Source organism: Engraulis encrasicolus, chromosome 8 (genome assembly GCF_034702125.1).
Source record: "Engraulis encrasicolus isolate BLACKSEA-1 chromosome 8, IST_EnEncr_1.0, whole genome shotgun sequence".
Classification (NCBI taxonomy): domain Eukaryota; kingdom Metazoa; phylum Chordata; class Actinopteri; order Clupeiformes; family Engraulidae; genus Engraulis; species Engraulis encrasicolus.
The window spans coordinates 57,022,628-57,037,756 of record NC_085864.1 but is presented as its reverse complement, the minus strand read 5'-3'; the positions used below and the strand labels follow the sequence as shown (position 1 = coordinate 57,037,756).

At 44.3% G+C, this 15,129-nt stretch overlaps 1 protein-coding gene across 1 annotated transcript; it reads left to right on the top strand.

Moving 5' to 3' along the window:
- The first annotated feature begins 12,226 nt into the window (after positions 1-12,226).
- On the top strand, positions 12,227-13,613 carry LOC134454021 (NACHT, LRR and PYD domains-containing protein 1 homolog). Its single transcript, XM_063204763.1, has 2 exons — positions 12,227-13,108; positions 13,303-13,613. Exons 1-2 carry the CDS (start codon positions 12,256-12,258, stop codon positions 13,611-13,613), a joined length of 1,164 nt encoding a protein of 387 aa, XP_063060833.1. The 5' UTR covers positions 12,227-12,255.
- The last annotated feature ends 1,516 nt before the right edge of the window (positions 13,614-15,129 follow it).

Genomic DNA, 15,129 nt, shown 5'->3' with positions numbered 1-15,129 from the left:
ACCATCGGGATTTGAACCCACACCAAAAGCAGCATCTCGCATGAATGCAGATTATTTAATTGCTCACATATCTCCACACATAACAAAGCCAATAGCACATTTTGATTAAACTCCAACAAGCATAGGCTACATGGAAATAGCCTACATGTAGCCTATAAGTTGCCATTGCGAAATGCGCTGTTCACTAGCCTATTAAAAGGCACCAGTGTGCGGTGATCCTTCTTGTAGGCCTATTCCTTGCATTGTAGGCTATGCCTTAGTCCACAAGAACTCCAAACTACATCGTAGGCTACAACAAGTTCAAAAATGGACATTATGCAACTGCCCTAGTATGTTGAAATAGTGCGTAATGGAAAGGCACTCGGAAAGGCGAGCGTGATGACAAGAATAGGACACTTCTTCGCGTTACTAGGTCTTATGTCATAGCATTCATATTCTTCTTTTCATTTAAATTCTACTATTGTAATGCAAGTCTGTCACAAGCAGCCGGCCAATAGGCTACTGTTAAAGCAAATGTTGTTTCAGCAGTGAGCACACTCCAAATAGCGCCATGGCCCATGGCGCACGAAGTGCAGTGCAGTCAGGGGGATCAGAAAACAACACAGCGCATCGTGTCATTCTTTCTCTATCTGTGTAAATTGGGCCATCGTTTTGTGTTTTTGTAAAATACAGGTGAAAAGCAATTTGACTTGGCCTTAATGTGACGTGCGTGCGTGGCTGCGAGGCAAAGACTCTCCGATGCCAGAGCTCCACAACCGCGCCCAACAGCACGCGTGGATCGACCAATTTACGCACACACACAGAGGTTGGATAAACAGTTGCGCAGAGGAATAGACACCTGCGCTTAATGTAGGCCTATCTTACTGAGGGAATCGAAATCTTGTCACACTGAAAATGCCTTCGCGCTTACCATTCACCGCCCATTGCTCTTCATTGATGGTGATGTGTAGACCGACATTTGGTTACTGCATTTACAGTTTTTCTCGATTGGTTTGGCTAATTTCTCAAAACTGAGATGACATTCTCAAAACAACACGGACAAATCTCCAAACCAACTTACAATTTCCCACAACAGAATGGCATTTTTCATTGCTTTCATCAAATTTCAAATGCTTTGTACATCTCTCAAATGTTTAGTACATCTCGGCAGATGGCTTTATACAAGTACCCTACAGTTGACACATTGAGCATACATTTAGCACATTTTCCAAATAAATTGACCTGTCTTATGTAAACGAATTAGACAATTCTCAGTGTAATGGTTGCCCTCTCCAAAACATGTCAGCATGATTTCATTGTGTGAGTCATCATATGCAAAGTAGTCTACACAATTGTCAAAACAGTCAAGGACATAATATGTTAAGAATTTCTTAACTGTAAACAGTAAATTCATGACAGTGTTCAACAGGCCAGATGGTATTGTAACTTTACTAGTTTGTAGAAAATAATTTTACAACCGTGTATACTACAGTGTCCTCTGTTATTTGGCTAATTTCTTGACATTTTTTCAAACGGCATTCTGTGGAAGGAATTTAGTTTCGACACACGGGTAAACTGTTTTTGGAGTGATATGAGCAAGTGATGAGGATCCATGGCTTTATGCTGAACCATCCAGTTTATTTTGACAGAATGACTAAATGAATGCAAATGAGCCAAACCAATTGAGAAGGATATATGCCATTTTTATGGTACTGACTATTTATGTGGGAGAAGGTTTAGTGCTGATGCAAGAATGAGCTGTTTTGGGAGGTATATGACATTTTGCTAGTTATCTGAACTGTTGTGCAGAAGTGTAAGAATGTTTAGCCAAGTGACCCAAAATTTATAGAAATGTCATCTCGGTTTCAAGAAATTAGCCAAACCAATCGAGAAAAACTGTAATGGGGTGGATTTTGGGGATATGATTGCGTTAACAGGTCTTTTCCGACGTTGAAGGACTTTGATTGTGCCATGTTTACAGACATATAACGGCCCCTTCCATAGGTCCCTTCCTGCGCGTCTTTAGGCCTATGTACAACGGCAATAATGGCAGTTCCACCCGCTTACGTTGCGCGTAAAGACGCGTGCAGACTGGAGAATTAAATAAACATTCTGATATGTTTTATTAATTCTCAAGCGTTGTCATTTCAAGCAGCATTTAACTGCAATCTGCCTGGCCATGACCTGTTGAAAGTGTTGCGTTGCCCATGAGCGTGAGAATGACTTCGCTTGCCGTTCTGGAAAAAAGATGTGTTGGGTGGTTATTATAGTATATTCACCGGGGATTGAACTCACGCCTCCGATAAGGAAACGGCAAACGTGTGTGAAATTCCGACATTCTAACCACTCACCCACCAGCCGTGCTTCCATATTAGTGGTAGGCTATAGCCTACAATATTAAACATTATATGCAAAACCTAAATAAAAATAATACATGGTGGATTGTAATGTCGCATTTGGTAACTGCAGTTGAAGAGGGGTGAAGTCGGGGACATGATTGTGTTGACAAAGATTTGTGGACCTTGATAGATGTATAGCCTGAATTTAACAGGCACTGTGTGGTACAGCGTCACTGCTTTGCGACAAATGCACCCGAGCTGAGGCGAGACACTCCGAGCATTTCCGACAACTTCATCGTGCGTCTGAACTTACTTGGTTGGAATTTCATCGCACTTACTTCGTACCTACATCGGACCACGTTGGTCTGAGGGTTTCGAGAAATCATCGTTGTTGGTTAGTTGTTGTGTCGGACTTCGTTCGTACTTACTTGGTCCGAAGGCTAATTTTGGTCGGATTCGAGAAATCCACCCCAGAACAGGAACTTAGAGACAGCACCCATGCACACACACACACGCACACACACACACACACGCACACACACACACACACACACACGCACACACACGCGCACACACACACAGGGCCGCTGACAGGTTTGGCTGGGCCCGGGACAAAAAAATATCAATGGGCCCCCCTTCCTCCTACCCCACCCACCACAAACAAAAACAAAAAAAACCCCAACCATCAAACCACCATTTTTTTCAAGAGAGACCAGGTGGCAAGACTACACTTTCGGCCTGAAAGCGCACCACTCTCACGTGATACTCTCTCAATGACGCATACAATAATTCCATAGTAAATGATCTATCCATCCAACTATTCATGCAATTTTGCCAACATTTATTTAGAAATGAAACAAAATAAATAGGATTCACATCATTAATAACACAAGTGTACGTGTAATTTACTTTAGCAATTTGAGGGCTTGCACATCAAAACGTACCTGACTGAATCAGCTCTAAGTTTGCAAAACTGACTGACGTGTGATGACAGTGAACAAGTGAGCAGCACACCAAAGACAGTGGAACACAGATCTTGTGCTGTGCTCCCTCATCAAAATCTTCCCACACCAGGAATAGCCAAACACAGGAACAAGTCAAGTTGCAGAAATGTATATGCAAAAAGGATCTACACTGTTTCTCCCCACAAAGTTAACAGGTTGATAAAGTGTTAGCATTTGCGCTAAGCGGGATTTATACGCGCTATGCGAAATAGCGTTGCATACTAGCACTGTTCTAAAAGTTCTCCCTTGCCCTCTCCCTGCGCGCGACGCAACTTCTCATCTCATCATGTTATATTTGTGGGCTAATGTGCATATTCCTAGCTAAGGTCACAGATGGTCAGATTTGAAACACAATTTTACTAAGCTGTGGTTATAAAATGATGCAACTGTGTGACTGATCATGTTTTAAACATGAATGCTGCGGTGCAGTGCGTGTCTGTCTGTATGAAGGGAAACTTTTGCTTTGTTTGTGTCCTCTGCTATTGTTAGTACCTGCATCATCTGAATAACTTTTTACTGAAATCCTGGGGCTTCTGGTGTCTTCTATTTTTCTCCTATCCTTCATTATCTGCCCTCCTGGTTTGAACGACTGCTTCTTCAGACACCTTGGCATTGGCAAATTGGCACGAGCCGCGTTATTTGAAGCCGTTTTTTTCTTTCTCGTAATGACCGACCAAACCATTTGTGCACTGGGGGTGGGGGAGGTGTGGGTTCTTGATCCTTTTTTAAGGGCAGGAAAGGCAAAATATCTGCATCGTTTATTTAATGTAAATAGCCTATAGCACAGTCTCCCTCTCTCTAAACCATCTTATTTTGAAATTAAATAGAACCATTAATCACAAACTTAATGAGGGCCCAGTTCTGGGCCCCCCTATCCCAGGGCCCGGGACAAAAAGCCCTTTTGTCCCCCCCTGTCGGTGGGGCTGCACACACACACACACACACACACACACACACACACACACACACACACACACACACACAGACACGGCTGGGGACTGAGAAAGATGGGGAGAGGGGCCCATAAGCACACGCACGCACGCACGCACGCACGCACGCACGCACGCACACACACACACACACACACACACACACACACACACACACACACACACACACACACACACACACACACACACACAAACACACAGACACACACACACACACACAGACACGGCTGGGGACTGAGAAAGATCGGGAGAGAGGCCCATACGCACATGCACGCACGCACGCACGCACGCACGCACACACACACACACACGCGGCTGCCCAGGAACCAAGATCTACCTTTTCATTGATCACGCCATCAGGGTGAAAGATGAAGACAACACAAGTCAGGGGTTACATAGTAATCTTTATCTTTTCAAGTGCAATGTGTTTACTGTATGATACTGTACATGATCAGAGAGAGCACCCATGTACACACACACACACACACACACACACACACTCACACACACACACACACACACACACACACACACACACACACACACACACACACACACACACACACACACACACACACACACACACACAAACACACAGACACACACACACACACACAGACACGGCTGGGGACTGAGAAAGATGGGGAGAGAGGCCCATACGCACATGCACGCACACACACACACACACACACACACACACACACGTGGCTGCCCAGGAACCAAGATCTACCTTTTCATTGATCACGCCATCAGGGTGAAAGATGAAGACAACACAAGTTAGGGGTTACATAGTAATCTTTATAGTTTCAAGTTCAATGTGTTTACTGTATGATGCTGTACATGAGCAGAGAGAGCACCCATGTACACACACACACACACACACACACACACACACACACACACACACACACACACACACACACACACACACACACACACACACACACACACACACACACACACACACACACAGCTGTGCACCAGGAGGCCAGGGTCCAGAGATGGAGGGAGGGCCGATGTGCACACACATGTCTGGAAAGCAGAGCTCCATCTCCTGTACCACACATGTCTGGAAAGCAGAGCTCCATCTCCTGTCCACACACATGTCTGGAAAGCAGAGCTCCATCTCCTGTCTACACACACATGTCTGGAAAGCAGAGCTCCATCTCCTGTCTACACACACATGTCTGGAAAGCAGAGCTCCATCTCCTGTGTCACACATGTCTGGAAAGCAGAGCTCCATCTCCTGTGCACAACTCACACATGTCTGGAAAACAGAGCTCCATCTCCTGTCTACATACATGTCTGGAAAGTATTTGCGGTGCACGATTTTTAAAAAAATTAAGGTAAAATGGGGCTTTTTGAGACTATCTGAGAGGGACATTTTTTTTTTTTTTACTTTTGTGGACATCCTAAAAGTACAATGTTAGTGCACTTCAAAATGGCTGAGAAGAAAAAGGAACATATTCCCCTCCCTATATGAAATGCACAAATTAAGCCATTAAGCAAAACTTGAAATTTATTCTGGTACATAGGTAAATATTCATGATCTGGCAGGGAGCTGGGATGAAATTGGTCAGGGGGGCAGATTTTTTAAAAGAGAGACCAGAGAGGCAATTACACTTCTGTCCTGAAAATACAATATCTCGCATATGAGTACGCTAGCCTATGAGGCTATGATTAGACTACCCATATGGGTTACACTTTTTTTAAATTGCATTTGGTACCACAGTAACAGCAACTCAGTAATCTGAACATTACCCTTTGAAAATACAACATTGTTCTATACTTTTAGAAATTTTAGAAATGAAACAAAAAAGAGTGGATGCCAACCAAACACATTTCCTCTAAATAACAATTTGGCAATATTGAAGGCTTGCACATCAAAAACCTAGGCTACACCCCGAGACTGTCCAAGAAAATACTGACTTCACATGACGTGACGTGATGATGATGACAGTTGAGCAAGTGAGCGCACAGAGAGCCTGATATGTGTCCTCCCTTGCCAAGGTCTCAGGAGGAGTAACATACAGTACTAGCCACGTACTTTGGGCTTTCTTACAAGATAGGTGTATGTATAAACCGAAGCTATTTCTTCTCACAAAGTTAACAGATTGAGCATTTGTTAGCATTTGTGCTAAGCGGAGAATTGGCTATTCTAGCGCCAAAGTTTCTCTCCAGCTCTTCTCCGTTAGTGGAAGCGCTCGATACTCCCGACGCTTATCTTATTTCAAAACTCCCCCGACTGTTTGTCTGTCTGCCTCTGTCTCATGTTTTGCGCCTTCTCTCGTTCACACGTTCCTGCGTTTCTCTATGGGGTGTATTTATTTTAGGAGCAAAATACAATTGAAAGGGTTAAAACATCTACTCGCACACGTGCGCCCTTTCCATTATTTCGTTCGCACAATCATTTATTTTAGGGGCATATGCGAGCAAAAGGCACTGTAGAGCCCTGATCAGGGTGGACGCAGGCTCCCCCCCCCCCTCTCTAAAAAAAGAACTTGTTGCGGCCCAAACAGTGAGTAACTTCACCAGCATTTTTCGTGAGCTACGGCGTTGTAGGTGCTCAGGCAGGCAGTCACCCTGCGCAATGATTATTGGAGAAACGCTAATAGGCTATAGCCTAAACGGTAGAGGTCACGATGACAATTCATTTCCCCCTAAATTATTAAATTATCACGCCGCAAGCATTTGAACAGGAGAATCTTGGCTGGTTGATCTAATGTTCAGTTCGAGACAAGGTGCGCCCTGAGCTCTGCCGGCATCTCATTTCATTTATCCTTTATTTAGCCAGGATTGTCCCATTGAGACTACAGTCTCTTCTGCCAGGGAGTCCTGGTCAAAATGGCAGCAAACATATAGTTACAGACACAGACAAACACAAAGACAAAAAGGAAAATAAATGTACAAAAAACACATTAAAAAGAATAAGTTTACATAAAACGTATTTTGAGATTAAAAGTAGCCTATGTGCTGCATAGTCAGAAACAATGACACTCCTCTGTGTATACTGTATTAATGTCCCTCTTAAAAGTCTCTAATGAGGGCAGAGAGTCCATACATAGTATCTTCTGCAACTCATTCCATAGATATGGGGCATAAAAAGAAAAGCCTGTTTTCCCTAATTCAGTGCGAGGAGTACAAGACTGTAGTAGTAACTTGTGTGAAGAGCGTGTGCCATAAGATAAAGTACAAAAAGTCAATAAATTACAGATATAATAGGGAAGTTTGCCCAACAGTGCCTTTGCAATAAAAAGTAACATATGCAATTTACGCCTTAAATACAAGGATGGCCATTGGCCTTAAGAGTACAGATCACAATGGTGGGTTCTTGATGAGGCACCCACAAATCGCAATGCAGAATGATAAAATGCTTCCAGCTTCTTGAGGAGACATAAGGGCACATGCATATAAATTGTATCCCCATAATCCAACACTGAGAGAAAAGTACTTTGAACCAGCCTTTTTCTTGCTAGAAATGAAAAACATTTTTTCAAACGAAAATAAAAACCAACCTTAGGTCTTAGCTTTTTTAAAAGATTATTTATGTGTACCTCAAATGTGAGCTTTTGGTCTAGCCAAATACCAAGATATTTATAAGAACTAACCCGCTCCAGGAGGGTACCATCAAGTGTTTCTAAGTTACCATCAGGACAAGATCTAGAGCGTGTGAAAATCATATACTTCGTTTTATTTTTATTTAGTGCTAATTTCAAATGCAGTAATGCTTTTTGAATAGATATGAACGAAGTTTGTAAAGAGGCCAAAGCATCTTGCACTGAGGTACCAACGGTGTATAAAATGGTATCATCAGCATACAGATGTACTTTGGCTGGGTTTAGGCCCTTATCTATATCATTAATATACAGAGAAAACAGGATTGGGCCAAGAACTGACCCTTGCGGGACACCTGCTTTTATGGTAAGTAGGGCTGATTGAAGGTTCTCTAATGCAACACACTGTGTCCTGCCAATTAGATAATTTGAAAACCATTGTAACACTGGACTACTAAAACCTATTGCCTTAAGTCTAAGCAACAGTATTTTGAAATCAACAGTATCTCGTATTCAGACGTGCAGAAAAGTGACAGCGCGATGCTGTCTCCATTTTCGACCATTTAGCACTTTTGATTGTTATTAGATCATTATTATCATTACAATGTTGTGGATTAATGACTATGTAACTTTATATTGAGAAATGTTCTAGGTGCGCTCAAAAAAAAAAAAAACATGAGGGCGCATCCACGGAGTATGAGGGCGTGGCGCCCTTATTTCCCCGTTCAGAAAAAGCCCTGTGTCTGTGTCACAATACATTGAGAGTCAATGCATGGTGCGATATTCTCTTACTTTTAAATATCCTATGAAGATCGTTCTGGCTCATTGTCTAGCTCATTGTCTTGTAAGGATTTGTGTTTTGTTTTGCGCAGATTTTATGCAGCGTCTGCAGTGAGTTCTGTCTTTGATGAAGATATCATGAATTGTGACTAGTGGTGGGCGGCCGTGGCCTAGTGGTTAAGGAGTATGCCACTATTTTGGGGCTTGATACAGTTAAAATTGTTGGCTTGGGTTTATAAAGGTGGTAAAGTGTCTTACTTTTCATGTTAAGCGTTGTCTTGCTTTAAGACAGGTTAAAAGAGGGAATATGTCGCTAAGCTAGTGCAAGTCAATGAATCCGTTTATAAACCCCAGCCAACGATTTTAACGGCATTAAGACCCAAAATAGTGGCATAGCCCTTTAAGGAGAGGGGCTTTACATCAGAGGGTTGCTAGTTCGAATCCCACCCTTCCACTGCCTACACCTCACTCCATGGCTGAGGTGCCCTTGAGCAAGGCACCAAACCCCACACTGCTCCAGGGACTGTAACCAATACCCTGTAAATAACTGTAAGAAAAAAAGTCTTGTAAGTCGCCTTGGATAAAAAAAAAGCTTCACCTCAGTGTAATGTAATATAATGTAATGTAACTCGTATACGCCATTTCATTTGTCCCTCAGACTCTCTGATGACAACTTCCTGAAGGAGAATCCAGCAGCAGATACATTAGCCTCCGCTAGCAGCTCCCAATCAAATACAACAGATACATTAGCCTCCGCTAGCAGCTCCCACTCACACACACCAGATACATTAGCCTCCGCTAGCAACTCCCACTCACTTACAACAGATACATTATCCTCCGCTAGCAGCTCCCACTTACACACACCAGATACATTAGCCTCCGCTAGCAACTCCCACTCACACACACCAGATACATTAGCCTCCGCTAGCAGCTCCCACTCACACACACCAGATACATTAGCCTCCGCTAGCAGCTCCCAATCACATACAGCAGATACATTAGCCTCCGCTAGCAGCTCCCAATCACATACAGCAGATACATTAGCCTCCGCTAGCAGCTCCCACTCACACACACCAGATACATTAGCCTCCGCTAGCAGCTCTCACTCACACACACCAGATACATTAGCCTCCGCTAGCAGCTCCCACTCACACACACCAGATACATTAGCCACCGCTAGCAGCTCCCACTCACATACAGCAGATACCTTAGCCTCCGCTAGCAGCTCCCACTCACATACAGCAGCAGATACATTTGCCACTGCTAGCAGCTCCCACTCACACACACCAGATACAGTAGCCTCCGCTAGCAGCTCAGCCGCAGATACATTAGCCTCCGCTAGCAGCTCAGCAGCAGATATATTAGCCTCCGCTAGCAGCTCAGCATCAGATACATTAGCCACCATTAGCAGCTCCCACTCACATACATCAGATGCATTAGCCTGCGCTAGCAGCTCCCACTTGCATACAGCAGATACATTAGCCTCCGCTAGCAGCTCAGCAGCAGATATATTAGCCTCCGCTAGCAGCTCCCAATCACATACATCAGATACATTAGCCTCCGCTAGCAGCTCAGCAGCAGATACATTAGCCTCCGCTAGCAGCTCCCACTCCTCAGATGCTGCAGAGCTGCACCTCACACTCAGCACCCAGCAGGACACCGGAGCGCAACTGCCCTCTCTTGACACTTTGAGGTAACACACTCACATAATATGGCTTTCTATTAAAGGGACACTCCACCCATTTGCATTGTTAGAAATCCAGTCATACTATTGAATGGTCATGTAAGAGAGGTGGATTTCTGTTGAGAATACAAGCCTTTTTCCCACCCTTTCAACACCGCCCATAGGGGGTTGGACCCAATGCGCTTACAGACCTATCACAGATCAGTGCCAGTGCTTTTGAATTCACTGGCAAAGAGCTGCAGAGAGCTGCAGAGAGATCGCGAACCAGAAACAACGAATAAACAACGTAACATGGCACAGTTAGTTTACAAACAGGGCGGTTTGTAGAGGCTACGTGACAGCCCGGCTACAGCCTGCACCGCAGAAGGTCTACAGTACAGACAATTCACTCACCACATTTCCAGGTGGTACTGCACTCTAGGGGTGCCAACGGGTGAGTGCAGACTTGAATGAATTGACTGTGCTCTCACGACAGCGCCCCCTAGGTGAACTGCAGGCATGGATCGAGTGGGTGAAGTGTCTGTAACTGTAGGCGTTCTGTGGTGCAGGCTGTAGCTGGGCTGTGACGCAGCCTCTACAAACGGCCCTGTTTCTAAATTAACTGTGCACTAGCAAAGTTCTCCATGCCTTGTTTTACATGTCAACAACCCTGCGACTCTGCGGAATGAAGTATTGATCAACTTTGAGCCTCTTAAATTGGTAGAAAGTAGAGATTTATAACGATGGCTAAACAGTTGAAGGTCTATCACAGCAGAAGCTAAATTTCACTTAGCCCTGGAATTCTGACTAGCGCTCGGACTTCGGAATATAGGGGACCTATGGAGGCGAGGTATGTAGCAAAACTTAAGGCTCATCATGTTTTAACACATATGCCATTTCACACCAGATGACTCCTTTAAATAAATAATATGCAGTTGATAGGTTTTGACAAGAAAAAGACACAGGTAAAGTAAGAATGGGCTTTGCCCCGCCCAGTTCACTGAACGAGTTCGGTCGCCATTCACCGAATGGGCGTCATCAAAACTGACGAGTGAACAAACTGTGAATGAACAAATTCCTCTGCTGAACTGAACAACGTGAATGAACAAGCGGGAAAGAATCACCATGCCCCATCACTCCTCTCTACACTAGAAATTGTGTGAAATGATTTCTAGGTAGCGTAGAGAAGAGCTAGTACACTCTCGTGGGAGTGGCCAGCGGAGCTTGAGGGTAGCAATGCATTATGGGGATTGTTGTCTGCAATTCACAAGTGCTAAAAAGTCATTTTCTGCCTTTTCTTGGTCAAGAAGGAAGAGGGCACCAAATTAGAAATGTATACTACTATTCTACTATATGACCCACTTTCAATACATATTCATATCTCCACTGGTGGAATGACCCTTTAAAGATGGACTTTAGTTCAGAGAGTTGCAGGTTAAAATCCCATCCGTTAACTCCTTACCACATTCCATGGCTGAAGTGTCGTGGGACTGTAACCAACAACCTTGATATGCAACAGCTTGCAATATGCGTACGAGAGAGAGAGAGAGAGAGAGAGAGAGAGAGAGAGAGAGAGAGAGGCCTTCCAACAGGTGCCGTGCCATTGTAATTCCTGTCAAAATTAACACAGCCAGTCTGTACCACATTCCATGGCTGAGGGGCCCCTGAGCAAGGCACGTGATCCCATGCTGCTCCAGGGACTGTAACCAACACCCTTTAAATACATATCTAATTCAATTTGGATGAAATCATCAGCTAAGTGTAATGCCATAATTAAGCCATTATTCATTGTGTGTGTGTGTGTGTGTGTGTGTGTGTGTGTGTGTGTGTGTGTGTGTGTGTGTGTGTGTGTGTGTGTGTGTGTGTGTGTGTGTGTGTGTGTGTGTGTGTGTGTGTGTGTGTGTGTGTGTGTGTACATGTGTAAATAGACTGAGAAGAATCTGTCATACATGTGCTGACATCCCAGACCCTGGCCACTGGTGTGTGATGCTGCCTTCTGTCTCCTTGGAGAGTGGAGAGTGTGTGTACACTGTGAGCTCTGCTGCAGGGAGCTATGAGTGTTCAGAGTCTGGTCTGCGCTGGTCATGTGCTGGTCCAGTCACCCTGCAGTACCGCATCAGCAAGGAGGAGCTCTTCTGGGCCCAGATGCAGATGTTAGGGTACCGACCCGCGGGTCCTCTGATGGAAATCAAGCTTCTGTCAGGAGAGCTGGAGGAGGTCCACCTGCCCCACTCCCTCTGCCTGGGTGGCTCTGACCCGGCTGTGCTAGGAGATGCAGTCAGGGCCCTGCATGGCGACGACAGTGGTGTTTCCCTGGAGACGTGTGAGCTGAGCCGTTTCCATGGCAAGCTCTCAGCACAGCACTTCTCTCTGTGGCAGCTGGTGGTGAGGTTGTTCTCCTCCTTCACCTCCTCCTCCACCACCTCCTCTGTGAAGAACCACTGTGAGGTGCTGATCCGTGAGCACTGCTCTTGGCCGCTGGTCCTGCACACCTACCTGCTACCCTCCCCCTCCTCAGCCAGGCAGTTTGTGGAGAATAAGGGGGGCAGATTCATTGACAAGCCTTCTCCCGTCAACTCCCTCTGTATCGACTCCACAGTCCAACTGCACACCACCCCAAATTCCCTTGAGATCATGCCCTCGGAGCTGAAATTCAGCTACAGGAACCCTCCTACTACCTTCTTTGAGGTGTATCTAGAGAACCCCCTGCGGAACTTCAAGATGGAGATCAAGACTGAGGAGAACCAGAGTGTTTGGGAAGCGATGCTGAGGCAGGGAGTCGACTACCTCAGGGAACAAGACCGTGTTGACTCACAGAACAACCCAGAATCACAAACAGGTACAATAGCATGACTACATGAGCAATTGTGGTTTGCATTACAAAGATTATCATCATGTTTGATTATAATCGTGTAAAACTCCTCGGTTCAAAGTTGAGCCACCACCACTACTCTGAACCACTTACGTATGTACTGTGACTGTAAAGTAGTTTGTAATGTAGTCAAAGCCATTTTTGTCTTTATACCTTGACAGGTACACAGCAGCCCAGCAGGATACCTGGCCAGGTGAGCAGCTTGATGGCGGCTTTCTTCCTGGAGGAGAAGAGGGCGGAGCTCATCCAGAGGGTCACAGAGGTGATGCCCATAGCAGACCAGCTCCTCTCCCAGAGGGTCATTGGCCAAGAGACCTACTCCAACATCCAGGCTGCTGCCACCAGTCAGGACAAAATGAGGTCCCTGTTTGATGCCATGCGCTCAGCTGGGGCTCAGGGCAAACTGGCCTTCTACACGATCCTACAGGAACAGCTGCCCCACCTAGTGGAGGAGCTGTGGACTGCAACATGAAGGCACATACAGACAGCCTGAACCTGCTCTCATGAGGGTAGAAATGAGACTATCTAGCCGGCCTAAATGTCTTGCTCTCTTGAAAGAGACAGCATCCCAAACAAAAATGTATTGAAGCCTGTAGATTTTTGATACTATATATGGTAATAGACCAACCTTATTGATAATCTACAGTATGCGATGGAAGCCCCACCATTTTGCTGTTATGATAAAGACTTGTAATGTAATGTAATGTAATGTAATGTAATGTAATGTAATGATAAAGACTACTCCTGCCAAGCACAACAATCCCACCTGGTGGAAAATCTGAGAACTGCATCACCACAGTAGAGTAGAGTAGTGTGTTGATGTCAGAGGTGCTGCCAAAAACTGCTCCTCCTTCACACTGTTAATAATGTTTCTCTGCCAAATACTGCTCCTCATCCACACTGCTAATGGTGTTTCTCTGCCAAATAACGGTCATCTTTTATATTTTCACATGCTCCACATCTGTTCCTGGACATTGTACGTGTTCCAAGTCCACTTTTCAAGCCTTTGGATGACAGCATCTGCTGAAGGTAATGGGAAAAGTGTGCCAGAGAAGCCAAAAACCTTAAAGGTACACTGTGCAGGAAATGGTAAAAAAAAAAAAAAAATGTACTGCAACTACGCTGCTCATTGAAACTGGGCTGGCTATTGCCAAATTTGATCTTTAATAATATACTCTTTGTATTATTCTCCTGAAACAATCTTTCACTTAAACTGAAATAAATATATTGTGCTTTAATAGCCCATGAGTTCTTCTTTTTGTGAAAAAAAGGTGCATTGGGTGCTCATAATATTGGGTGTCTAAATGTTGTCTGAAGGCTAGTGTGTCATTTCTGAATAGTGTCTTTGTGACTACATATTATTAGGTTTTAATGTTTTGGAACATGTAAAGAATACTTCATGGAAAGCTGTTAGAACTGTACAAGTTGTCTTTTGGGCAATGGTACATGTGAAGGGTTTTTGAAGGGAAGGGAATTTGTTTACTATTTACATTCTTATTTTAATCATATGGATTTTAAGTCATTATTTGCTAATTATTTATTAAATTGATTTGCTTTATATGTTTTGTCTTTTTTGTTTGAGTTATTTGATATATTATTTGGACACCTGGGGGCAGTGGCGAGCACAGGCCTATTGACCGGTTCAGAGTTTGTAAACAGACGTAATCTCTCACATACAGTAATCACTCTCTTTCTATTCAGTCTTCCTCTTTCCCTGTCTCCCTCGCTCTCTCTCTCACACGGGCGCGCGTGTAACAGTTAGACAACCTATAATGCAGGTTCAATTGTCCCAAAAATAAGGTTTTAGGACATTTCATATAAATGTTTCAAAAGTTTGTTTTTTATCAACTACAGACCCCATAGTCTTCGGATCCACCCGTTTCCAATTTTTTTTCTGAAGTGGAAACGCCCAAAATCCAAGATGGCGGATATATGATCATATTCTAACACAATTGAATGTAATTGAAAGAAACATGTCATATGCATTT